The sequence below is a fragment of the Salvelinus sp. IW2-2015 genome, linkage group LG33, assembly GCF_002910315.2.
Source record: "Salvelinus sp. IW2-2015 linkage group LG33, ASM291031v2, whole genome shotgun sequence".
In the NCBI taxonomy this organism is placed as follows: Eukaryota; Metazoa; Chordata; class Actinopteri; order Salmoniformes; family Salmonidae; genus Salvelinus; species Salvelinus sp. IW2-2015.
The window spans coordinates 2,243,067-2,270,667 of NC_036872.1; the positions used below are offsets into that span (position 1 = coordinate 2,243,067).

General features: G+C 42.5%; 2 protein-coding genes across 3 annotated transcripts in view; one reads left to right on the forward strand and one right to left on the reverse strand.

The window, feature by feature from the left end:
• The window catches only part of smoc2 (SPARC related modular calcium binding 2), a 73,340-nt gene extending 46,913 nt beyond the window's left edge, over positions 1-26,427 (reverse strand). Inside the window, exons 1-3 of the mRNA XM_023978386.2 lie at positions 25,743-26,427; positions 5,396-5,558; positions 359-465 (exon numbers count right to left, since the gene is read on the reverse strand). Coding sequence (XP_023834154.1) covers positions 359-465; positions 5,396-5,558; positions 25,743-25,817 — 345 coding nt within the window. The 5' untranslated portion in view covers positions 25,818-26,427. The remainder of the gene's footprint in view (positions 1-358; positions 466-5,395; positions 5,559-25,742) is intronic.
• LOC111957531 (glutamate receptor ionotropic, delta-2) overlaps positions 1-27,601 on the forward strand; it is a 705,651-nt gene that overhangs the window by 531,690 nt on the left and 146,360 nt on the right. The window lies entirely within an intron of this gene.

Genomic DNA, 27,601 nt, shown 5'->3' on the forward strand with positions numbered 1-27,601 from the left:
AAGATTTGCATGGCAGGTCACACTCCAAGTGTACCTAAATAGTTAATTGCTCAACCCAAAGTGTAAAACAGGTATGTTCTTGAAACATGTGAGGTTGTTTTTAGAACCTTTGAACTGCTAATCTGTTTTGTTTTATATCGTTTTTTTTCACAATAACTCAAGTTTTATTGTCAATTAATTTCTTTCTCTTATACACATCTAGATGTGTATAAGAGACAGTGTAAGTCACTCTGGAAAAGAGTGTCTGCTAAATGACTAAAATGTGAATGTTAAAATGTATAAAATACTTGAAATGGCTGGGGGTACTCGAGGAGAGGATTGAGAAATGCTGATCTAGCTCCTATAATTGCACTCTTACCTCACTGTACGTTCCGTCTGGGTTGCAGACAGGTACAAACACCTGAGGGAAGAGCTTCTTGGCCTGCTGTTCCGTGTACTTCTTCTCTGCCACACATCTGGATGTATCTGCAGCACAGACATAATTATCACACGTCCAATAATCGAACCAATCATATACTAAATAATAATCCAACCAAATCATATAATAAACAATATAATATTTCAACCAATCATATGTCTAGAAAACACCTGTCTCTTATACACATCTAGATGTGTATAAGAGACAGATTATCACACGTCCAATAATCCAACCAATCATATACTAAATAATAATCCAACCAAATCATATAATAAACAATATAATATTTCAACCAATCATATGTCTAGAAAACACTGTTTATAAAAAAAAACTAGGCTMGGATTCAATCCAATCCATGCTTGACGTTTTAAGGTAATTTCCGATTGAGCCAACATTCGCAGCATTTACCGTGAATGTGATATACACGAACATCGGGGAYAATGCCTTTAAAAGCATCATTGTTGGCTGCTCAGTGCACTGCGCTATGAATTGAATCGCAGCACTACTGTCTGGGCAACAGAAATCGTAACAATAATTGCATGTCCAGGAAGAGCGGACAGACTCGAKCTCAACAAGAATCCAACTAGTCATATCTACATGTGGACTTCAAATACTGTTAAAATCCACTAGTTGAAATACTCGTGAATTTTATGACGTTCACTAAAAAGCCAAGACAATAAATATGGTTAAAAGACAGAGGGAGACGTTGAATCACATATTCATATTATGAAGAGAGGAAAGCGAAAGAAAGACTAAGACAGAGGGGAAATAATTCAATCTGTTTCGGAAGTGGCAGATGCTTGTGTGGCTGGGAATCGAACCAACATCGCCATCTTATTAGTAGCAGACAGGCCTCTGCAACAGCCAGTCCAATGGCCAAGTGGTAAAGCCATTACGGGGCTGGACAGATCACTTTCCCTCTCTATCCTGGAGTACATTCCAGTCTTGGCCTAGCTCAGAAAAGGGCTGATGCACGGAAAACATTTTCTGGAAGGTTGGAACATTGGGATGTCCACCTCTTCCTTTCTTTCTAAACCCCACTCCATCTCTTCACACTCTAAACCCCACAACATCCTCTCTRTCTCTCTCTCTCAACCCCATTCTCTAGACCCCACTCCATCTCTCTKATTCTCTTTCCCTTCTCTCTTTAAACCACACTCCAAAACAGTTTAGATTCTGGTCACTTCTTTTTTCTCTCCTGGCCTTTAAGGGTTCTTGGATGTAAAAATGGGTCCTATTTTTCTTCTCTTATGGTAATGGCCTCAGATCAGATTGCCCTGTCAGGAGCTATAGTGGATGGTGTGTTGATGCCACAGCTGACTATTACTATGTGTGACACATTACCCATAATGCAAACCTGGCTGGCTGGTTCGAATCAAGTGAAAACAATGACGCATGCTAAAACGTTTAAAAGTTGTCTCCAGTCTGGTGAGGCTCTTTGTCGCTGGCTCTTTGTTGCTCGTCCATTAGAGGGAGAAGGAGAGAAAGTGTGCTGGTTTATTTCAGCCTGAGTGTTTGTGTGTGTGCACCACTGTCACAGGCGTGGAAGAGGGGGCAAGGCAAGACAATGTTCCAGAGGGAGGGAAACAGGGACTTGTCTAAAGTTAGCTTCAGTGGAAAAAAKCCAAACCTCTCGTCCTTCACTAGGGGGCTCCAACCAAATACCCGACGACTGGAAAAAATGACAGGACAGTTGAATCATCTGAGCTCTGCTTTGTGATAGAAAACAAATGTGGTGCCAGTCTCGCCTTACCCGCCATCCCGAACGCACAAACACAACTRTGTGCTTCCAATGCCGCCTAGTCTCTGCTGACCTCTGGGTTATTTCTGGTCCCGACTGGCCTGGGCTTCAGTCTGGAAAAGTCACTTTGTGGGTCTTGCCCCAAGGAATGGATGGGGTTTTATACTCCCCCAGCATCTATGTTATTTACTCATACAATAGGACTTTCATGGACCCTTGTTCCTTTCAGCCCTCCTAGCTGGAATCCTCCATTCTCTCTCCTCCCTTTCTTTGTTGGCCACATCCAGATGTCCCGCTCAAACCAGTTGCCGTGYCAACCCAGCACAAGCATAAATGTGAAAAAAATTGTTTTGTCATGTTACGTTTTTCTTTTGTGCAGTCGGGCAGATTGGCCATCTGGCAATTCTGACAAATGCCAGATGGGCTGGACAATTATTTTTGGGGGTAGGTTTGTCAGAATTGACACCCCTAAAATATATTTTTTATATAAAAGGTGACATGGCCCATAAGCCTGTTAATATATATTTTTTATTACGATTTTTTTMCATAATTTCTTTGTTATACTAATCTATAATGAGCCTTTGGCTGCTCAGTGGGCAACGGCCGGCTCGGTTCTCTGACTGAGCTGAGGTCACGCAAACTCACATTCAAAGTCAAACGCGGCATCAGCAAAGAGATCTGCTCCGACTCTGTCATCAATTAGACAGCCAAGATCATGGATCATAAAACATTTTTAAAAGGTACCTATGAATGCAGAAAGAGCACATTATACATTGTCCACTCACTCAAAACGTCCTGTTTTTTGGGCGGCTAAAACCATGAATTGGTCAAACAGTAAAGTGCATTATCTTCATAATTCCTGTAATGAAAGTGCCTGTCCTGCCACTGTGCTAGTTTCGCAGGAGCCTGCTTCTGTGATGAGCGAGCCACTTTCCTCTCCCTCTATGAGCTCGAGTGAAAAATCCGTTCTGGTCCTTGTAACATTTCAAAATGCAATTGCAGGAAAAACAAAGCTTTGGATGATTTGCCCCTGTCAGAGAGGAGGGTCTCCGCTTTCTGTAGGAATCATTTACATTTCTCAACTCAATAGCATCTATTTTACAACCAAGATATTTGATATGGCTTTGAGATTTACAGTGGCGCGCGGTCATAGGCATATATAGGTCTCATGGGTAATAGTCTACAATTGCGTTTTTTTTTTTTGGACATTACATTTACTGGTGGATCATGAATTTTGCAATTCGTGTGATATGTTACAAATCCAATTTGTGCAATATGTTACGAATTTGTTGTGCTTAAGATCCCAGAGTGCATCTTTAACGTCGTTTGAGTTTTCACTTCCTCAGGTGTTGAACCCCAAATGTTAATATCCTTTATATTAGTTAGTGTACATAAAGATGTACGTAATTCATCTCTATTGAACATAAAATAAATCTTGAAATTCTGGAGTCCTATTTTGACAGTAAAATATAGCAAATATAGTCTAACTGTCAACCCAAAATTCATGACAATCATCTTATTAGGTTGCACATCAAAATACATTAAATCATGCATTCCTGCTTGGATGTGTTAGATTGAACAACTTATGTCTTGAATACATTAGTAGTCCATTTATTACACTTCCTAATAAAGCACTATTCCTTATTTTATAAGATGATTACTCATGACTTGGGTCCGACCAATTCATGGGCTGGTGCCACAAACTGTAGAAGATAGTGGCAACCGGGGAAAATATTAGTCTGGAGCCCTGTAATAGTAATTAAAACTTAAGGTAGGTGTTGATTCAGGGGAACAGATATCCGGGCACTAATTTGCAATATAGCCTAAGTCGTTAGCTTGGCATTTATAACGTATACGGCTTAAGCAGACATACAATAAGAGGCACAATGTGACAGGATAGAAGATGCTAAGATAGATAGAGAGCACGACAGGGAGGCAAACTGTAACGGGTGTCGTCGTCTGAAGAGGAAGAATCGGACCAAAGTGCAGCGTTGTAAGTGTTCATGACTTCTATTTAAACTGAACACTAGAACAAAATAACAAAGTGCAAAACGAAACCGAAACAGTCCTGTCAGGTGCAGAAAACACTAAACAGAAAATAACTACCCACAAAACACAGGTAGGAAAATGCTACCTAAGTATGGTTCCRAATCAGAGACAACGATAGACAGCTGTCGCTGATTGAGAACCATACCCGGCCAAAACAAAGAAATACAACACATAGAAAAGTTAACATAGAATGCACACCCAAATCACAACCTGACCAAARCAAAATAGAGACATAAAAAGCTCTCTAAGGTCAGGGCGTGACACAAACAAAGGTGAGTTGGCGGCCCACGCATTGATGTGGGCAGGTGTGGATAATATGCCAGGGCCGAAATATTGTACAAGTCCGCCCCTGCCCGCAATCCTCCCCTGTTACTTTCTAGTGAGTGCAGCAGAGGAGTAGGGGGTGCTAGGATTCTATGGGGTCTTCCTYCCACCACTCGCACAATGAGTGGGTCTGTGAGCTGCCTGACCTTGTTGGGTTCCGATTGCATTACGCTTTTCAGCCCAAATCTGCCATCGGTCCCATATATGTCCATGCTAGCATGCATATATAATCTATATAATGAAAACGACCCCATTAACTCTTGTCAAGGCATTTCATTCAGACACCTGTCACATAATTTATTCTGTTCCATCAGACGGAGGATAAAAAATCTGTTTCTAATCGATGAGGATGCTTCCCCCATAGTTTGACATTGTGATTGGATAGAAAGGAAAGGAAATAATGTAAAAAGAAACATAAAGCAAAGATGGAACAATGTTGCAAGATGCACATCCTGCAACACATATACACATCTAGTACAAATCATTCAAGAACTTAATCAACGCAATAAACTAGAATGGTGTTCATTCTTCTACACGTCGACTGTCTACACTTTTACCTTCCAATTATCCTCTCATCATCCCTCAAGTTAGACTTATACCACAAAGAACATAACACTTTTAAAACATTGATGGGGAGTTGGGAACTTGTCCTGTATAATGCATGACTAGTAGCTACAACACAAACCTATAAGAACAAACCAGCAGATTTCACTTTACATTATACTCTCTATAGGCCTGCCTGTGTCAACTCCAGTTGTCATCCCAGTGCTCAAAGAATCAATTATGCTGAAATGAAGTTTCTGCTGTGACCCGGGGCTCATTTGCGAGGCTCCGCGGGGCTGAAGGGTGACTCATGGCCTGACCTTTGCATGGCCCTCGGATGACCTCCAGCTGGGGGTCTCGGCACTTGGCACGGAGGAACTCGCAGCGCGATGAGAAGGTCCTGCCGTCCGACGCGCACAGGGGCTTCCTGGGACCACCAGTACACTCCATGTTACACTCCTTATCCTGCTCCACCCGCAGAAACTGAGAGAGAAAGGAAAGAGAGGGAGGGAGAGGCAAGAGGGAGAGATGGACAGAAAGGAAGATGAAAGGAGACAGAAAGACAGAGAGCAAGATAGAGTGGAGAAAGGGACAGAAATAAGAGAGAAGTGTTAAACATGCTGAAGAATCATTACACTGAATAATTTCATTGACCTCTCTGCCAAAACAGTTTAATCTTCTCAAGCAGCAGGTGTGATTTCAAAGGGATTTATAGTATGTAGCCTAAATACAGGGTGTGATTGGGGCCTGTGTAGGGGAATATGCCTTGCAGAACCATATTGTGAGACTCTTATGCCAACAAGGTACAGCTGTCCATTCATTGCCTAAACCAAATATAGTAATTGAAAGTTCCTTTTTAGCAGTCTGTTCTAGTCGTTATTGGTGGTAAAAAGAAAACAAGCATAACATCCTCTCATTGATATACAACCCCACAGACACCCTGGTGAAACCGTCTCTATCACAGGACTGAGGAGAAGCTGTCAGTCACAAGGAGTAGCCATGCCTTGTCTTGTCCCGGGGGTGAGGGGGTGGAGGGGGAGGGGAGCTGGATCAGACTTGAGTGACGCTTCCTGCTTGCCTTTTTTTCGTGCCAACACCTGCGCAGGAATTCACCTGAAATCCCTCCAGATTCCCGATGGATGTTTGACTGAGGCGTGAAAAGAGAGCAACAAGGATGCAGCCTCCTGACTGAACGCATCGGATCACCTGTGTCAATGCCACCATTGTGTCTGCCCACCGCAAGCTGAAACCCCCTCGCTGGTCCACACAAAGGAGCAGGCAACAGGCTGTGACTGCTATAATGAATGGGAAGACACTGAATGAGAAAGTGGCTAAATAGACTAGAAGTCTTGAGGGTTTTGTGTGACTTAAAGTACAAATGTGTGGGTWTTCATGGTGTTGGCTTGATTCTTGCATGTTCTGTATGCTATTCAGGTGGATTGAACGGTGAAAACAAACTGTTTTGTGCTGTCTCCAGAACACACGCAGGTGTTGTTTTCATTCATTTAAATCCAATAGTAAATGCCTGTCTGTGGACTTAACTGTCCTCTCCTGACACTTGAATTCTATTGTATCTTAAGTCATGTAAATATTGGACCACTCAAAAAAAGCATGAACAGTTTTTTGTTTGTTGTCATTGTAGGTACGCACACATACACATGCAGTATACACACTCCTGAACAGCCGTAACCTCCAACACCCACACACACACACACACCTACATCTACAAGTTTCCCACACCATATAAATCCATTGTTAGCGATCAAATGACAGGGCAGCGGGCCTAGAGAGATGAAAAAAGGAAACATCATCCATATAGGTGGACGGGATGATCACTAATAAAATAAATTAGCTTTGTCTGACATGTAACAAATGAAGAGAGACTTGACGTGCCGAGGGTTTAGGGTTGTTAGCAGATGGGCCTCTAACAGTGCTCAGAAGAGGAAAGCTGGAGGGGCTGCACTGCACCTGGAAGAGCGCTAGCCTGGATCACGGCATCGCCCATGGCCGGGGGAGACAACCCCCTCTGTCATCTCTGATCATAAATCTCCCAGGGAGGAATCAGAAGAGAGAGGCCAGTTGAAACACATTGAGAAAGCGAGAGGAGCCACGAGGGAAGACTTGGATTAAATAAAAATAAAACATATTTTTACAAGCCCCTGTCTGTCTTGCTTCCCCGGCTGCCTTTAAACTGATGTGTTGTCATTCTTCAAAAAAACATTGATCTGGAAAGCTAAAGGGAGTAGAGGAGATGAGACGGTGGAATAAAATGTTTGCACGTGCTACAGGGGCCCCACGTCTGTTTTCACAAACACACCCTGTGTCTGAGTCACGACTACAGAGTCTCTGCAGCCGTCCTTTCTTCCCTCCTCCTTCTCCCCTCTCTCACCCACTTGGAATATTATCTTCTGGATTGGGAGATAAACGATTGTCAGTGAATCTTTTAAGCCCACTTCCTCTGTCTTGGTTTCCTTTGACTGATCTATGCAAAACATCCATCTGAATGTTCATCCAATTTATGAATATCATCTCGAGAAGAAAAGAGGAGGGCTTGTTGCCCATTTTTTTGTGTGTTGGGGGTCTATCCCTAACCCCCCCTTCTCTTCCTCCATGTCTCTCATCTCTCAGTTTCTTGGATCGTCTGCACCACTGCTTCTGACTGACAGTCTCCCACAGTCTTGGGTCAGAGAACTCTCTCACCCCTCCCTCCTTCCTTCCCCCCCTCCTCCCTCGCTGTCTTCCCTTCCCATCGTACAGAAACAACATCTCCCATTAGGGCTTTCCCCTGCAGCTGTGACCTCCATGCACCCGGCCGCTCTCTTTCACAGCTCCCCGTCACATTAAGGGCAGGAGGCAAGAAAGACTGGGCAGAAAATGGCTTTCTCCAAGACCACAGCCGTAGCGGGTCAGGATCAGCTCTGACAATGATCAGTCTGTGTGTCCTCCAGACTTCAACCCAGACCCAGCCCACCACAGCAGGCTAGCAGCCCCAGAGACCCACCACAGCCCAGAGTGCTACTGCTGCCCACCTAMAGAACCAGACCAGACCATCATTATCAACCACAGCCAGTGGGCCTGACACTCCCCTGACATCTCACTCCAACCTCATGGCAACCATCACACACCATAACAGGGCCTGGGCCACAATGTGATGGATTGTCCACTGCATCCCCACTGTGAACAAATGTCAATTCAATGTCTATTCCACGTTGTTTAACATTTTTTTTATTATGTGGGAACAATGTTGATTCAACCAGTGTGTGCCCAGTGGGTCTGCTACAGCTAAGTGCATGTCTCTGCCCTCCGCTCTACTGTGACTTACGACTTCTTCATAGAAGGAGAAGAAGAGAATTCATGCAAGACAGACCACTTGTTGTGGCTTGAGTCCTTTTCATGTACCCTTTTGATGTGCCCATTTCTCTCTATCTTTCTAGTCTCTGTGTCCTTTTTAATGCTATTTTCTTAATCTCTGTTGGAAGATGCTTTTTGCATCTGCTAAAATAATGCAATAAGAGGTTTGAAGAAAAAGAGGGGGGATTGAGAAAGGGAGTGGGTGTGAGAGAGAGGATTTTTCTTTTCTAGACCAACCAGCATACAAATCAAATCCTATTACCTCCCCTGGCTCTGCAGCTTTTTGGGATTGAATGGAGTGGTCTAGAGGCAAAGCTCCAGCAGAGAGCACATTGTAGCCCAATGAGGGCCTTCTGGGCTGGGGTGCCCCCTCTTCCACTACTCCGAGAGGCCCCTCACACCACGGCCCCGTACAGTCAATGGGGGCCCCAGCTGAGAGCCGTCACAAACGTGTTAAATCGCCTTGGCGGGAGTTTCCTGCACCACCGCTTGGATGCAAAGGAAATCATTAGTTTCCAGAATGGTGGACAGGGAAGAAAGTGACAGCTTTTTAACCAGGCTATTAACTCAATCAAAGGCAAAGGCGTTTAATTGCTGTGAAAGATGTAAAAAATAAGAAGGGGGGGAAAAAAGAAAAGAGAAATCTGTGAAAGGCCGCTGGTAGTTTTTATTGTGAGATTATTWTTTTTTAAGTAAAGAAATGTGTGCAGGTGCTAAGTTTCATGAATGACAAGGGGGCAATAGAGGCCATGTGTTAAGTTAAAGCATTATTTTTCTTTTTATAGGTTTGTGCCAGAGGCAGGCATTGTTCTACACGTTCTTATCCGATTTAAACACAATTCTAGACAGGTCCAACACCTTTCACAGTACAATGACAAAAACATAACCTACCAAAGAATAACATAAGTGACACATTGTTCAGCTCCCTAATAACATCAAGAGGGCATCGACAAATGTTTTAGGCAGAGAACATAACGTTATGACTATAACTAGTGTTCCCTGAAGGAGGGAAACGAGGTACAATATACTATGAGGTGTCATACTCTCGCGACTTTGATTTAATGATCTACAATCACGCCTGACAAGGCCAATGATATCCGTGCCTTGCTGGAGGCCCTACCTTCCACAGGTGATAAGCGTGATGCTTGGATTCATTCTTTAAATGTTTTATACCGCTCTTCAAGGAGCCCAGGAACGGGCGACGCCGGGCCAAACAGGTGTTGTACCTCGTTTCCCTCCTTCAAGTAACAGTAGTTATAGTCATAACATTATGTTCCCTTTCAGTCAGTCAACTCGGTACAACATACTATGGGGAAATATAATCATGCCCCAGGCCGACCCCAATGAATACTATAAATGAAACGTCCCTTGGCAGACCACCCAGACCTGACCCAGCCAGATGCGTCAGTCTGGCTATTGCACACAAGGTGCGCTGCTTATTGACTTTCCCCTGTCAAAGCCTTAAGGACACTGTGTGCTACACTGGGAGCAGTGACATCCAAGCAATAAAACCTCACAAAAATGTGTGGTGATACCCAACTCGCCGCAGCACAAATATCTCCTACAGTCAATCCTTTAAACAATGGGCATGTGACCTCTGTTGCTCTTCAGAAGCAAAAGGAGGTGGCGAGATGGGAAATAGCCCAAAGGTAAGGACCTGGGCCCGGTTGCATAAAACATAAGGGTTAAGGGTTTCCCTTAAGGAATAATTTGACCTTACCTAAGGGAATTGTTTAAGGGTGTTGCATAGAGCCCCTCAAACATTTTCCTATGGTAAGTGGCATACTTAAGTATTTTTACAGTAGTTTGAAGGCATGCCCAGCAGAAAATATGTCTGGATACCATGGYTACGGCCTGATTCACTGACTAAACATCTCCTCAAAGAAATCACATTTATCTTGGTAGATSGCAAAATAGACATTTTACATGCACAGGAGAAACAAATTAATCAGAAGATAATAAAACACGTCTCTTTTTAGTTGCTTTTTTCTCAACTATTACTTTCTAGCTAGCCAGCTAGCTAGCTGCTAGCTAATGTTAGCCTACCTCAAAACAACTTGGATTCGGCTTGGAAACATGATAACATTTCAAAAGAAGGGAAATAATTAGTAGGAACACCTTTTGTCATGATTGTGATGTCGCCAGATTGACTTTAGATGCAGTATAACTTTAGCAAGCTAACTAAGATTGAGGGGACCGCCGTATTTTAGCTAGCTAACATTACCATTGCTWGCAATYTTRGACAAACTTTTCTCGTAACAGAAATGGCAACATTGCTATCTCTCTAAAGTAAATTTGACGACAACACAATTTGGCAAAGTGGTTTCCTACTAATTATTTGCCGACTTTAGCAATGTCATCGTATTTCCATGGCACTCTAAGTTAGTGTAATTCAGACAAAAAGTCACATTAGCATCCGAGGTGCAACCCTTGTCTCTAGGGCACAAATAAATATTGGATGCAGCTATGGTAGTACTAGCTAACTCATGTCTGACTATAACAGTGTACTAACTAGCAGCAACAAACTCAAGCCAACCCAGGGCCATAGCAAAACATGTCACAGTTGGTTGCATAATGTAACGTGTTTATCTAATACAATCTGGAGCCAGTCAGTCTTAATCTGTAAAGCATAGAATTAGCTTCCAAATGAGATTACGTTATTTCTCAAGCTATGTTTATAACTGAGGGATGATGACAATTGTTGACCCTGTTTTCCTGTTAGACAAAGTGCACAGTTGGGTGTCAGATGGATCCCCTGGTCATGAATAGATGCCGGGACCTACCAGAAGGAGCAAAGGTGGGTATCATAGCATGTCCGGCAATGTGATTGTCATTGTTGCCAGAGTCTCCCTTGACTCCTATGAAAAGGACACGCCATCATGAGGCCTCTGACAGTGAGCTGAGTTACTACCCTGATGACACAGGCGACTTCATCAACAATGACATTTTCCATTTTWAATTTTTTATAATGATATAAATGTCATTTAACTAGATTTTTATTTGGATTTAATGTAATGGACATACACAAAATAGTTCAAATTGGTGAAGTGAAAWGAAAAAAAGAACTTGTTTCAAAAAATTATAAAAAATTGAAAATGGAAAAGTGGTGATTGCATAGGTGTGTTATATAAAAAGTTGTATTAAAAAATAACCGGCTTGATAAAATAGTAGGCCAATTACCCAGCCAAGCAGATACAACTAGTACAGTAATTTTGGTTCTGAAGTATATTAGCAAAAAGCTTTGTCCTTTCTTTATAACAAAATGCAATTTACCACTTGGCTGTTTAATATATCACCATGTCACAGTCAACAACACCTCATAAGATTGCCTGCTGCAGTTGATKGAGAGATGTCCAGTTAGCAACCAAACATGCAGCATAGAAAAGACCAGCAAGGGAGCCCTCATCAGCATCATGCAGACATGCCCTCGCTGTGAGAATTCCTATAAATTGAACAGTCAATCAATCAATCAAATGTATTTATAAAGCCCTTTTTACATCAGCCGATGTCACAAAGTGCTGTACAGAAAACCAGCCTAAAACCCCAAACAGCAAGCAGCAATGCAGATGTAGAAGCACGGTGGCTAGGAAAATCTCCCTAGAAAGGCCAGAACCTAGGAAGAAACCTAGAGAGAAACCATGTTTTGAGGGGTGGTCAGTCCTCTTCTGGCTGTGCCGGGTGGAGATTATAACAGAACATGGCCAAYATGTTCAAACGTTCATAGATGACCAGCATGGTCAGATAACAATAATCACAGTGGTTGTAGAGGGTGCAACAGGACAGCACCTCAGGAGTAAATGTCAGTCAGCCACATGTTGGCAAGTATCCGGCCAGTAACCTTCACCTGTCAGCGGCAACAGCTTTCAAAGGCTCATCATTTGTACAAATACAGAAGGTAACCCACTTCATTGCTTTGACACATTTGATAACCCAATTATGAAACATGATTTATGTAACTGACATTTGTTTCTTGTTTTCTACTTCTTAGATGCATACAGTGCCATGCAAAAGTATTCATCCCCCTTGGTGTTTTTCCTATTTTGTTGCATTACAACCTGTCATTTAACTAGATTTTTTATTTGGATTTAATGTAATGGACATACACAAAATAGTTCAAATTGGTGAAGTGAAATGAAAAAAAAAACTTGTTTCAAAAAATTATTCAAAATTCAAAATGGAAAAGTGGTGATTGCATATGTATTCACCCCTTTGCTATGGTGCATGGTGCATCCAATTACCTTCAAAAGTCACATAATTAGTTAGATTGCACACAGGTGGACTTTATTTAAGTGTCACATGATCTCAGTWTATATACACCTGTCCTGAATGGCCCCATAGTCTGCAACACCACTATGCAAGGGGCACCACCAAGCAAGTGGCACCATGAAGACAAAGGAGCTCTCCAAACAGTCCAGGGACAAAGTTTTGGAGAAGTACAGATCAGGGTTGAGGTATATAAACATATCTGAAACTTGAACATCTCACAGAGCACCATTCAATCCATTAATAACAAATTGAAAGAATATGGCACCACAACAAACCTGCCAAGAGAGGGCCGCCCACCAAAACTCACGGACCAGGCAAGGAGGGCATTAATCAGAGAGGCAACAAAGAGACTAAAGATAACCCTGAAGGAGCTGCAAAGCTCCACAGCAGAGATTGGAGTATCTGTCCATAGGACCACTTTAAGCCGTACACTCCACAGAGCTGGCCTTTACGGAAGAGTGGCCAGAAAAAAAAGRCATTCTTAAAGAAAAAAATAAGCAAACACATTTGGTGTTCGCCAAAAGGCATGTTGGAGACACCCCAAACATATGGAAGAAGGTATTCTGGTCAGATGACACTAAAATGTAGCTTTTTGGCCATAAAGGAAAATGCTATGTCTGGCGCAAACCCAACACCCCCCATCACCCCGAGAATACCATCCCCACAGTGAAGCATGGTGGTGGCAGCATCATGCTGTGAGGATGTTTTTCATCGGCAGGGACTGGGACATCGGTCAGAATTGAAGGAATGATGGATGGTGCTAAATACATGGAAATTCTTGAGGGAAACCTGTTTCAGTCTTCCAGAGATTTGAGACTGAGACAGAGGTTCACCTTCCAGCAGGACAATGACCCTAAGCATACTGCTAAAGCAACACTCGAGTGGTGTAAGGGGAAACATTTAATTGTCTTGGAATGGCCTAGTCAAAGCCCAGACCTCAATCCAATTGAGAATCTGTGGTATGACTTAAAGATTGCTGTACACCAGTAGAACCCATCCAACTTGAAGGAGCTGGAGCAGTTTTACCTTGAAGAATGTCAAAAAATTCCAGTGGCTCGATGTGGCAAGCTTATAGAGACATACCCTAAGAGACTTGCAGCTGTAATTGCAGAAAAAMATGTCTCTACAAAGTATTGACTTTAGGGGGGTGAATAGTTATGCACACTCAGGTTTTCTGTTTTTCTGTCTTATTTCTTGTTTGTTRATTAACAATAAAAAATATATATTGGATCTTCAAAGTGGTAGGCATGTTGTGTAAATTAAATGATACAAACTTTTTTCKAATTTTTTATTCCAGGTTGTAAGGCAACAAAATAGGAAAAATAGAATACTTTTGCAAGTCACTGTATAATGTCCAGGGCATGATATATCTGAAGTGAAATAGAAAGGTGAACGCATAGATCAGGTTGGTTTCACCAGGCTAATCAGAACCAAKATTTCCAAAGGCACTCGCACATCTGAGCTATCTTTTTTGCAGGTGCATGGTAACAGTAGAATAAAATGAGAGAAAAMAAGGAAACCGCACACTGCTCTTGATAGTATCACAGCCTAATCAGAASCACCATTGATAATATAAACAGTGCTTTGTGTGTTTGTGTGTGTCAAATAACATTAAATGCCTTATGAAATTATGACTTTACAATGATTTCAGAYCTTTTTAATGGAAATTCCAAAGACAAAAATATTGAATATTGAACAAAACATTGAATTGCCAAAACTTAGAAAATATTCCATTGTCTCTGATCAGGTCCACATTGAGTAGACATCACTAGAAAAATGGAAATTACTATGAAATAATAAAATATTTCAGTTGTGTATATTACTTGGTTTTTATTTGAWTAGTTTATTATTTTTCATTTCATAAAGTAATCATCTCATCTCTACTCAGGCAATTGGAGTCAGCCAGCCAGGCCATCAAACATTTTGTCCTCCCCATACTGTACTGTTTTTAGTCATCTTATTTAGCTAGCCTGCAGAGCTGTCTGATTAAATAATTGTACTTGTTRTTCAAAGTAGATAAGGCATACTGTCACAAACTGTCTCTATCCCTCTCCTCTTGTGTTGTGTACATTCCTCTCTCATGCGGTCTATGTGGTCTGTGTGTATCTAACCTATTGTAGCAGCCGTAAAAGTGTATCCATCCAGAGATCTGCATACTGTATATGACAAGATGCCCATGTCTCTGCCCTAACAATGGGAGCCATTGTGCCAAAGGTGGGAAGGCAGGCTACAAGCGTAGGTCCAAAATAAGCCCACAGAAATGCATTGGGCTTATTTTGGACAGATTTTGGCAAGAGTGAAACCTCTCACTTCGCCTCTTCCTCTCTGATCCATCTAAGCTGGGGAAAAATGGCGCAAAAGTAAAAAATGGTCATTGTAGTTAATTACCATGTTTCTGCGCTGAACTAGGTTGAATATTTGCTCAATAAAAACTATAACTCCCTTCAGCCCAGCATCCCACATAGTACTTGACTTGATTTATTTCGTGAATGATTGGATTTCCTCTCTAGAGTAACAGTGCACTGMGTTCACAAAATAAAAAAAACGTAATGGAATTCATGTAACTGAACTGACGACGGTCAATGACTTGTTTAGTAGCTCGAAAAAAAGTATATGTTGGTTAATCGCTCAGCACTACCGACCAGTATCTTTGATGAGCGGCCAGGAGCTGATCTARGCTGCTATGCCCATCAATGGGGCTCTGGCAAAGACCTCACCTCTTGCCTGCTRACCAATGGTCGTCGATGGGGAGAACAGAATTAGGTAGGTTTAGTTGGACAAGGCAGTTAAGTTAAGGAAACTTTAAGGGAAAAGATAAAGGGAAAATGAACTTAAGATGTTTTATGCAACTGTGCCCATAGCTCATAGTCATGGACACCGTCACCTTAGAGTCACCCGGGACGAACTGAGTACAGGAAGTGTGTACAGATAAAGCATGGAGGTTCCCAACACGTTTAGCCGAGGCCAAAGCCATGAGCAGGTAGGTTTTTTAGAAGAGGATCTTCAGATCCACCGACTCCAGAGGCTCACAGGGGAACACAGTGCCTCCAAAACCAGCGTCAAGTACCATGTGGGCGAAATAGGTTTAGAGACCCGTCTGATACGACGTACACCGTCCAGGAACCACACAACCAGGGGGTGGGCCCCCGGTGTGGCTCCGTCAATTCCCGCATGACACTCTAAGATAGKGACCATGTACACTTTTAAGGTGGAGAATGTCCGCCCCTGCTCAAAAAGCTCCTGTAGGAACATAAGGATGTCCCTCACAGAGCAATGAAAAGTAACCAGCCCTTTATCATGGCACCAGCGCTCAAACGCTTGCCTCTTATACGCATACAGCCCTCTCGTGGAGGGCGCCTTTGGGGATTGAACGGTAGCAATAACGGTAAACCTCTAGCCATCAGATTGGCCCTCTCAAGGGCCAGGCACATAGGAACCTAATCTCCAGCCTTGCATGCCAAACCTGCACATGCGCATGGGACAACAGGTCCCTGCGCAACAGGAGTTGCCACGAGTCCCCGCCTAAAGGGCAAATGATCTCCTTGAACCAAGGCTGCCTGGGCCAACGAGGAGACACAAGAATCAATGATAATCCCTTCCGGCGCACTCTCTCAAACGCYGGCTGAATCAGAACCACTGGCGGAAACGCATAAAGGAGGGTCCGAAGCCACTGGTGCACCAGAGCGTCCATTCCCAATGGGGCACTCGGGTCCCACATCAAGAAAAATAGACTACACTGCACGTTTTCTCGTGATGCGTAAAGATCTACATCGGCCCTGCCAAACCTCTCCCATATCTGGGCAACCACCCAGGGGTGAAGTSTCCACTCCTTGCGGAACAACACCTGGTCCCTCAAAATGGGCACGAATGCCTAGGGAACAGTGGACGTGATGACGCCGTAGAAAATTGTAGCCTGTACCCCGACGTTCCTGTTTGCATGATCCATAGAAACATTGCACATGGGCGCTATTGATTGGAGCAGACAGTGAGCCTCCCGTCAAGTCCCGTCTGAAGGGGCGGGACACCACCTTGTGGACTGGGAGAGATTGGTTATTTTTTCCTTTCCACCACTCTCGACCACATGTGTCTGAATGTGGAGAAGGGACACTTTTCATTACACCCACATGTGGGAGACGCAACACTTTTGTCACCCGTGAACACTGTGGAACTTTAGGTTGACAACTGTGTTATGCACTAAGGTTTTCCTGAAGCCCAGTCCACTCTGGGTTTTGGGGCACCAGCAATCAGTGACTTACCCCGACTGGCAGAGCCCCTCGGTTTAGGCGGTAAGATGCGTCCCGGTAACCGGCTGGCACCCAGCGCTGAAGGTTATCATACCCACCAGTCAAAGGAAGGTTATCATACCCACCAGTCATAGGTACCAGTGTCACATCACCTTGTAACACAGCTGGAAAAGGGACATACAGCTCTGAAAAAGCTGTCTGTCCTCTTTCTAATTCCCAGGAATGAAACCAATCGCCTATACAACCCATTACTTGTATCACTAAGCACCTAATAGGGACTAGTGAGCTACAGGCACGAATCAGCTATTAATCTCAGTAATGAGCCACCTATGGGGAGGAGTGCCCCCTTGTGGACAGAGAGCGAATCTCCCAATTTATTACTCTCACCCTGGGAGATMGATATACCCTTTGAACCAGGTGAACACCATGGAACGGGGAGTATCAGGGGGCTTTAAACACGGACAAGCTTCCAAACTAAGTTGTGTTTCCATGAGACTGTATAGCCTGGATGAAGCCCGGCCCCTTATGGACACAGGGGCTCCGGCAATGGTTGACGTAGCACCCTGTTTGGCCGTAACCATACGTGGAGGCACTGATGTCACAGTAATGTTTTTGTGCGGGGGCTCACCAGTCACTCAGACCTGTGCTAAGGTCCCTTGCTCCGAGGGTTACCCGAGCCAAGTGCTCGGAGGCTGCTTTCTCATCGGAGGTGCCCGCAAGCCCCACTTCCTCCACTCCCTCCAACTCCAGGAAAATMGTAAATAGGAATGTGATTGCCTAAATGCTGAGGGAAAGCTAGTAAGCTTAATTTGACAGAAGTTTAGCATGCTAACCGACTTTAACCATGATGAGGCTTCTAGTTTAGCTAGCCTCTTGGACCGCAGCACAATCCGTTTAGAATAACCAAGAAACTTAACGCTAGCTACGTATACTAAATAAGAGAGCTACCCAAGCAATTCCACCGTTAGGAAGCCGGAATAGCTGACAGTAGCTAGCTCGCCTCTGCAAGTTAGCTAACCTGGCTAGCTTGCTTTGCAGCGATTGTTAGCTAGCCTGATCTCAAAYATCTACATAGGACCGAATCACTGAGGTGGGACCTTGAGCCTTCTAGGAAGAGAGGCAAGCGGTTCTTAACCAAGGCAGACACAAGCAGCAGAACTTGGTCGCCCTCTCTCTTCAAGTAGCCTCCCATAACCGGCGAGCCGGGAGACATTCGACCCGACCAAGGAAAAGTCGCTATCGGAAACACCAAAGCCCCCTAAATAATGTCACACGATTGTCAAGAGAACCTGCGCTGTGGACAAGTAGGGGAACAGTGCCAGCCGTCCCCTAGTCTCATGTACAAACTGATTCGAGCGAGGGCAGCCTGAGCATGCATCGAGACAAGACATACAAGACAACAAACGTGATTATCTTTTAATTAATTTGTGCATGGTCACGAACCCGAACCGGCTTGTTAGCCTTAGTTGTTTTGGACGCGTTAGCCATCTTACTTACTGCTATAGCCAGGCCAAACTATTCAAAGAATAACTAATTGTTTGTGATTAGGAAACTTATGAGAACCATACCAAATTCAGCACACAAAGTCCAGGGAGTGGCATGCTCTACCACTAAGGGACAGTTAAGTTGACACAATGTAAGACAGTTTTGTGTTACAATTGTTTGTTTAGTAGCGTGAATCGTTCTGTTTCACACCGAGGTGAAGAACAGAATAATTGAAGGAATGAATCCGAGCCTCAAGCTTATCAGCTGTGGAAGMCGGGGCTCCCAGCAAGGTGCAGATTTCCTTCTTCTTGTCGGGCGTGATTGTAGATACTTCAACTGAAGTCGCGAGTGTGCGACTCCCATAGTATTTTACCGAAGTTGACTAACTTAAAATGAACTCCAAAAGTCTTCAGGTTAATCAATTTCTCCTGAGGCAAAACATTAAAGCCACTCTGTCTCACCAGACCACAAACTAACACCACAACATTCCATGTTATATCTTTTGTCTCACAAAGTTCCTTACATGTATTAACCATGTGAAGCATCTATGTAGGCCTTATAAAGGGTTTATGAAGGCTTAATTTAATGAATGAGTTATTGTTTGTGTGACCAAATATAGCCTAAATACAATATCAGTTATGTTTTCTAAGGGGCCTATTATGACGGTTCACCAATAAAATGTAATTCTGAGACTCAGCCATCAACTTGAGTCCAGTAGATTATATATGCATACCAGGGAATGTTTTGTGTTGCAATAGTTTACTACATAGTAGAAGTTGTCTCATTGTTATAGTCATATCCCGAGCATGCCCCTGCACCGTGCCCACACAGCAAATTTGAGATCAGAATTTTAACAACCACAGTGTTAATTGTAACACTTTCTTAGTGTGTATATGTAACTGACAGAAAGGTTTTTAAAATAATACTTTTCAAAGTGTTGAAAAACGAACACCCCAAGAGTGTCGGGTCCCTAACACTACGAGTGTGGCAAATTGCGACTTAAATTAACACACTGTAAAAAAAAATATTCAGAGGCTTAGTAAGTATTACCCAAAAGAAGCTATGATTCTCACAAAAAAGCAGGTATCTGGTTTATCAAAACTGTTGTGCAAATTGATGTTCAAAGATGAGACAACTCATTCCCACCATCGCCAAAGTCATGCACACAACCCTTAATGACAAAGGCAAATGRAGCATCCTACAATGCTTGCAGCTCTACCTCCACTTAGGCTACTGTTAGTGGATTGAGCACAGTGCACAACAATGGCTGTCAAAGTGGGATAAAATGCCTAATAATCAAAAACCTAAAACAATGTTAAATAATAAGATATGATCTCTGAAAGTAACTAATCAATGTATGTGTTTGTGCGCGGCTAGTCTATGCGAACAGTTGAAGTCGGAAGTTTACATGCACCTTAGCCAAATATATTTAAACTCAGTTTTTCACAATTCCTGACATTTAATCCTAGTAAAAATTCCCTGTATTAGGTCAGTTAGGATCACCACTTTGTTTTAGGAATGTGAAATGTCAGAATAATAGGAGACATAATGATTTATTTCAGCTATTATTTCTMTCATCACATTCCCAGTGGAACAGAAGTTTACATACACTCAATTAGTATTTGGTAGAATTGCCTTTAAAATGTTTAACTTGGGTCAAATGTTTCGGGTAGCCTTCCACAAGCTTTCCCCAATAAGTTGGGTGAATTTTGGCATATCCCTCCTGACAGAGCTGGTGTAACTGAGTCAGGTTTGTAGGCCTCCTTGCTCGCACACGCTTTTTCAGTTCTGCCCACAAATTTTCTATTGGATTGAGGTCAGGGCTTTGTGATGGCCACACCAATACCTTGACTTTGTTGTCCTTAAGCCATTTTGCCAAAACTTTGGAAGTATGCTTGGGGTCATTGTCCATTTGGAAGACCCATTTGCGACCAAGCTTTTACTTCCTGATTGATGTCTTGAGATGTTGCTTCAATATATCCAGATAATTTTCCAACCTCATGATTCCATCTGTTTTGTGAAGTGCACCAGTCCCTCCTGCAGCAAAGCACCCCCACAACATGATGCTGCCACCCCCGTGCTTCACGGTTGGGATGGTGTTCTTCGGCTTGCAAGCATCCCCCTTTTTCTTCCAAACATAATGGTCATTATGGCCAAACAGTTCTATTTTTGTTTCATCAGACCAGAGGACATTTCTCCAAAAAGTACGATCTTTGTCCCCATGTGCAGTTGCAAACCGWAGTCTGGCTTTTTTTATGGCGATTTTGGAGCAGTGGCTTCTTCCTTGCTGAGCGGCCTTTCAGGCTATGTCAATATAGGACTCCTTTTACTGTTTATATAGATACCTTTGTACCTGTTTCCTGCAGCATTTTCACAAGGTCCTTTACTGTTGTTCTGGGATTGATTTGCACTTTTCGCACCAAAGTACGTTCATCTCTAGGAGACAAAACACGTCTCTTTCCCGAGCAGTATGACGGCTGCGTTCTCCCATGGTGTTTATACTTGCGTACTATTGTTTGTCCAGATGAACATGGTACCTTCAGGCTTTTATATTTGGTAGCACTTATTTGTTTTTCCTTTGCCTCCAACCCCTTTCGATGTGTGGAACGGATGTGGGTGGGGCTAGGTCTACATAAGGGTGCACATTTTTTTTAAATTCACAAAAGCTCTGACGAAGGCCGTGAGGCCGATAAGTAAGCTTATTAAATATCAGTGATACTATCAAGAGCAGTGTACGGTTTCCTTTTTCCTTCATTTTGTTCAACTGTTGACATGCACCTGCAAAAAAAGATTGCTCAGATGTGCGAGTGCCTTTTGAATTTTGTATTACCTTCAGGTATTTGGAAATTGCTACCAATGGTTAACTAAACTTGTGGAGGTCCACCATTTTTTTCGTAGGTCTTGGCTGATTTCCTTTGATTTTCCCATGATGTCAAGCAAAGAGGTACGGAGTTTGAAGGTAGGCCTTGAAATACATCCACAGGTACACCTCCAAATGACTCAAATGATGTCAATTAGCCTATCAGAAGCTTCTAAACTATGACAACATTTTCTGGAATTTTCCAAGCTGTTTAAAGACACAGCCATCTTAGTGTATGTAAACCTCTGACCCACTGGAATTGTGATACAGTGAATTATAAGTGAAATAATCTGTCTGTAAACAATTGTTGAAAAAATGACTTGTGTCATGCAGAAAGTAMATYTCCTAACCAACTTGCCAAAGCTATAGTTTGTTAACAAGAAATTTGTGGAGTGGTTGAAAAACGCGTTTTAATGACTCCAACCTAAGTGTATGTAAACTTCTGATTTCAACTGTATATCACAGTGTGTGTGAGAATGCAGAGCGAGAGGTGCATCTGCACAATGCAATGCTTCCTCCCACATTCCAAAATGCCATGTGCAGGCAGAGGAGAGAGCTTCTCTGACCCCTCACCTCCAGGTTAACAACCCATAGCCATTTGTTTCCCATTGGATATTTAGGCAMCCTCGCACAGCCCATAAATAGTGGCGCTAAGGGCGGCGGCTGCCACATCAACCTCTAAATCACAGAGGCAAGGCTCTGACACTGCGCATTCCTCGGCAGCCACTTCGGCCTCCAGTCTCTACAACTTTCTATTATTCCTACCTGAGCAGAAGTGAGCACTGTGCGCACACTTGATTACTGTCGTAAAAAGAAACTCCATCCACACAAAAATTTGCTCTTGCCTCTCTTCTCCTCATAAGCATGCAAGGGCTGATGGGTAATATGGAATGGGCACAGAAGTGTTGTTGGGTTTACCCTGCTGGGTTATGATGCAATGAACATGTAAGTAAGTTTTTTTTAGAGTTCACCAGAAGCCTTGTGTGCATGGTGCTTCAGACCATTACTCAGATCTAGAGGGGGATGAAATGACACTGGCCTGTGCTTCGCCTGTGGTAACAATGACAAGTGCTGTGTGAATGTAAATGCGCTGGTAAGGCAGTCAAAGCAGAGAGGCATAGAGCCCATCCCCAAAGAGTGCATTGTCATCAGTGCTGTTGGATGTTGGATAGAGTCATGGTTGGCTAGTCTGGGTGACTAGCACAACAAAACTGGAGAGGATCACTGGGCAGACCAGGCACTGGAGCAATGAGCAGGCTGCTAACAGGCACATCAGCATCACAGAGACATGCTAGCAGAGATAATCACTCCACTCCTGCCATCTGGAGCTGTCAGACCCTACAAACCCAGGGAGATGGCACCTAGAGATTKTATCAGGTCAGACAGAGTACATGCGCCCAGATGCCACTTCTAGGCCAGACAGAATGCACCCAGAGATTCTGTCAAGCCACTTAGCCAGACGGAATACATGCACGCAGAAATTCCTCTTACGTGTCTTTTTGGGGAGCAAAACTTTTGGTGGAAGGTACTATGCTGCGTACAGACCCCCAGGAACTCGTCGAGATACATTGAGTTTCCTTGTAGGCCTATGTMGCGAGGAAACTGTGAAGCAAGCTGTGACGCAAGCGGTTTATGTGTCTTTTATTAAAGAATTTGAAACAATGTTGTGTCTGTTTGCTACTATTCATTCAATCATGTTACTATTCATTCCTTAGGCTATGGCCAAAAATACATTTGTTCATATGGGCAGAATATTATATTTTGTAGCATAGGCACCAAATGTATGACAATAAACAGTTCATATTTGATCAGGTAAAAGGCAGGGCTAAGGTCGTTTCAATTTAAAGAAGACTCTTTGTCACATGAAAATAGAAATGGAAACATTGTGATTTTAGAGACACAAAGTAACAATAGCCTATGATCATCCTACGCAATTGGGTGTAGCCTAGACCTTGATGCTTTCTCTGTTAAATCTTCTAGACCCCGCTGTAAATCAATCTGACAATAGCAGATAATCAACATAAATGTAGGGGTATTGGATTGGATCCAACTTTGATCGCAACAGTCTTCATTGGCGCGGCGAACTAGACACCTAAGTATTCTGGACATTCTTCCYAACACTGTTTTGCCACACTTTGGCTGTTTTTGCACCCCGTGCTATATCCCAACAGCTGTTTGTCACTTGACTGTCATTCAGAAGAAGAAAAAATCTGGATCAGCTGATGATGGTTGACAATATCACTAGGCTTAACTAAACACATGGATACCAAATGAGCATCCAACAAGTAGTCATATTGTGCATATTGAAGTACCACGCAAGTTGGTGACTCTCGGTTAGAAGCATTCGATTTTGCAATCGCATACATCATTTTGGATTTGTATGCTCACGAAAACTGTAAAATCTCAACATGAACATTTGATAAAATGGTGCTGCCATTTTTAGCGAACCATCTCGTAGACTGAGCAATACTTTTGTCCCGCTGATGGCTCATAAGGGATCGATGGGTTTCTGTTGTATTCATGATGGATTAGAATTAAGCTTCAGAACATTCACACCTAGCCTAATGGTCAATCAGCTCACAATTGTCTGGACACTTTCCTACCTGTACAGTGTAGGTCAGTCACATTTCTGTCTCCTTTTCAAATCTCAAAAATGCAACTGGTAGCCTAATGATACAGACTTTACATAGGCTATTGGTGACATCACTATAGCCTAATATTCCTCAAATAGATGTAAAGATTTGGTGTGCTGTTGATAAAAAGCGGTACAAAATCTCTAATAATTAGCCTATCCTAAAAAACGAATCATAATGTCCTAAAAAACGAATCATAATGTGCTGGATGTGAATGAATCTGCACAGCGCCTTGCACAGCGCCATAAAGCCAATTATGTTTGAGGCCTCATTTTCAAGAAAATATCATAGGCCTAGTTTTATTATATTGATAATTAGATTCTATAGAGCATATTGAAAGAAAATGAATTAATACAAGGTTAAAATAACTTTTCTTTCAGTTTGTCTGTTTCTTATATTGAATATGTGCATGTTTTTTAAATTATTTATTAATGAATGTATTAGTAGGCTTATGGATGACATTTTTCAACTTATTTGCCCAACCCTGTTTTATTCATTAGTTTGCTAGAAAGCAACGAATGCAGCACATGCGAAATATCACTATYATAAGGCTACAAGACTATGAGGCTGTTTTTAGCCTACATACTTTATATCATCCTTCAAACAGGTTTAAACGAGTTTCCCCGCCAAGCAACCAGCCAGCTATTCCCTAGCCAATGTGTTTACACTCGCAATGAGAGCGCACAGGCGCGCAAGGACGAAAGACTTCGCTGACAGGGAGTTCCACGAAGCAGCAGCATTTGCACAAAAAAATGCTTCGAAAAATGCCATTGTTACAGACAAAATTCCCCCAAAGATCCAATAAGGCTCAACTGAATAATTCTCTAAATTATTTCAGACCTTTGAAAGTCATAACATTAAATTAGCTATAGGTGTTAGCAGTACATCCAGCTTTCACAATGGACTCTCATAACCAGATATTTTTCACTAAAACGGATTTTAGAATGATGGACTCATGTGGACAAGTCAATATATGGTGTACCTCCTAACATTCATAACGCTTGAGAACKCTGCTCTGGTAAAAAATTAAATAATAATCAAAACCGCCACCACACTATGTTTTAATTAATATACAATATGCAATGTTCCGGTATTTAGCGTATTCAGACACACAGCTAATCTTCTTTCGTATCAAAAATAACAATTTTTACAATGTAGTTTGTTCCTCCCTTGCTCAACTAAACATGTTATCTGTCTCCTCTACATTATCTAACTGACTCTAACGAAACAAGGTAAGTTGATTGATTTCATCAATCCAATGCAAGTCAATAGTACCTAAAGTAGATTTTCCAAAAAATGTCCAAGTCATCTACAAGTTACTTCATTGAGTTACACTATCATTTTTGTCATACTTTAGGATGATTTGGACATGATTTGGGGGACCTTACATCAAAGAGGGACCTTACATGAATGGTGCTATCATTTAAGTTTTAAGTAAAAAAAATAAAAATGAATAGGAAAGAAATAGAAATATAAAAAAATATTAAATATAAATAAATAGATAGATTAACAGGCCTAAATAAAGAAATACAAAAATGAAAAAAATATATTGTCCCAGATAAATCAACACTTAAATCAATCAATAGGCTATGTTTATGGGTTCAAAAAGATGCAAGTGGAGAATCCGAACCATATGTTATCCCTCGCGGCTCGTAAACTGGTGAAAAACCTTTATTTTCTTAATTGCCATCACATAAAGCCATTGCTCCAAGCGTGCATTCTTCGCGTAAGAAGGCTATATCCAAAATAAACCAATAGAAAAGCATGACAAATGCTCGACTGCAAAAAGTCTGAGTATTCTGGCAATATGTATACTATAGTATCCTACCGTGAGAGCGGAGAACTTCTGAGCGTGCCCGGCGCAAAGGAGGCAGAGAAGGACCAAAAGCAGGCAGACGCGCATCCTGATGGTGGCTCTCAATGAAAATTACGCACGATCCAAAGTGAAGCCTCCAGCCTACTGTCTCTGCTTCAGCAAAACCAACAGTGTCCTAAGTATCCAAATAATTTTCTTGGGAAAATGCGCCCAATTCAATTCACAAGGTACTCCTTTCAATTGACTTTGTGAAGAAGTTGTGAGGCAGACGTTTATTTTATCACACGTTTTTATCTCTGCCAATTCCGTTACTTCTGCAACCTTCTGATACTATCCTTATTTCTCACAGTGCGAAATGCCCCCTGTGTCCTGACCTTTTTCCCTCCCTCAGTGCTCTCTCTCTCTCTCACACACACACACACTCTGTCTCTCTCTCGACTATTCTCCACACCCCCTCCCTCTCCTTGTATGTGGACTAGATCCCTTATCGGATGCAGGCAGTTCCTTGACGGTAGGTAGGTAGCCTATACGTTTTGAAGTTATCTTTCTGCTGCTGGTAGCTAAGGCAAACAACGTTTTATTTTCTTTCTTTCCCCCTCTTTTTTTTTTTTTTTTTCCTAAACCACAACAGGGAATCCTTTTCTGTTTTGTCATCTGCTGTGTTCTGAGCCTCTCTCAGTAAAGCGAGGACCAGACTGCGTAAAGGCGTAGTGAGTAGGGAGTAGCGACTAGCGCATGCGTATGTAAGGTAATGAAAGAAGACCGAAACGAATAGTGAGCTGGTGTACAGTCTCTCTCTCTCTCTCTCTCTCTCTCTCTCTCTCTCTCTCTCTCTCTCTTCTCTCTCTCTCTCTCTCTCTCTACCTCTCTCGCTCAAGCACACGCAAAAGATAGGGATATGGATAGGTCCACATGTCGAAAGGGATGCATAACCCCTTTGAATGCTCCGTGGTCATCCGCATCATGAGCCCTCTGACACCTCAAATAAAAGATGGTCAGGCTGCTCAGACTGGTCTCAGAGCAATTCTATTATTCTGTATGTAAATCCGAGACACCCATTTAGTATATGTTACGAATTACAATTTGTGTTAATGTTACGAATTTGCAAAGTATACAATATGTTGCAAATTCGCAAAACGTATGATATGTTACGAATACTAGCTAATGTTAGCTAGGCTAGGGGTTAGGGTATGAAGGTTATGGTTTAGATTAGGAGTTAGGTTAAAGGGTTAGGGTTAGCTAATAATTTGAGTGTCTCGGGTTTACATTTACTATGTTACGTCTAGTCTATGAGACCAAGCTGGGCTGCCGTGTATGAGGAATATTGAAGTATCATGCCAGATTCCATGGATGGAAGCTCACTCACATTATACCCAAACCGCAAAAGGTCCAGTGGGCTGCGAAATTGGGTGTGGAATCTCACTAGCTGGACTTAGAAGGCCAGTGTCCGAGGGCGTGCAGAAAAATGTCATATGGTGGTCAAAAAATMTACTGTCGAGTAGGCCCATACCTATAGTGTTGGCATTCGGCAAAAGACACATTTGCGAAGTTTTAACACTCAGTGCACAGTGCACACCGATCATTTCGAAAGGAAGATTACGGCCAATAGGCTCGGCCTAACAGGCCTACGTGACATTTGAGGCAAACTTTTAAAAATTATGCTAAACAAAAATGTAATTTAATAGCCTAATACAAAAAAACATAAAACATTGTCCATAAAATATGAAACTGTGGGTTTGTTTTTATTTAATGCCATTAAAGGACCGAGGCTCAGGAGCGCTCCAGAAATAGGCCTACACCTAAATTGTGTGGACAGCAGTGGAGGCTGGTGGGAGGAGCTATAGGAGGACGGGCCCATTGTAATGGCTGGA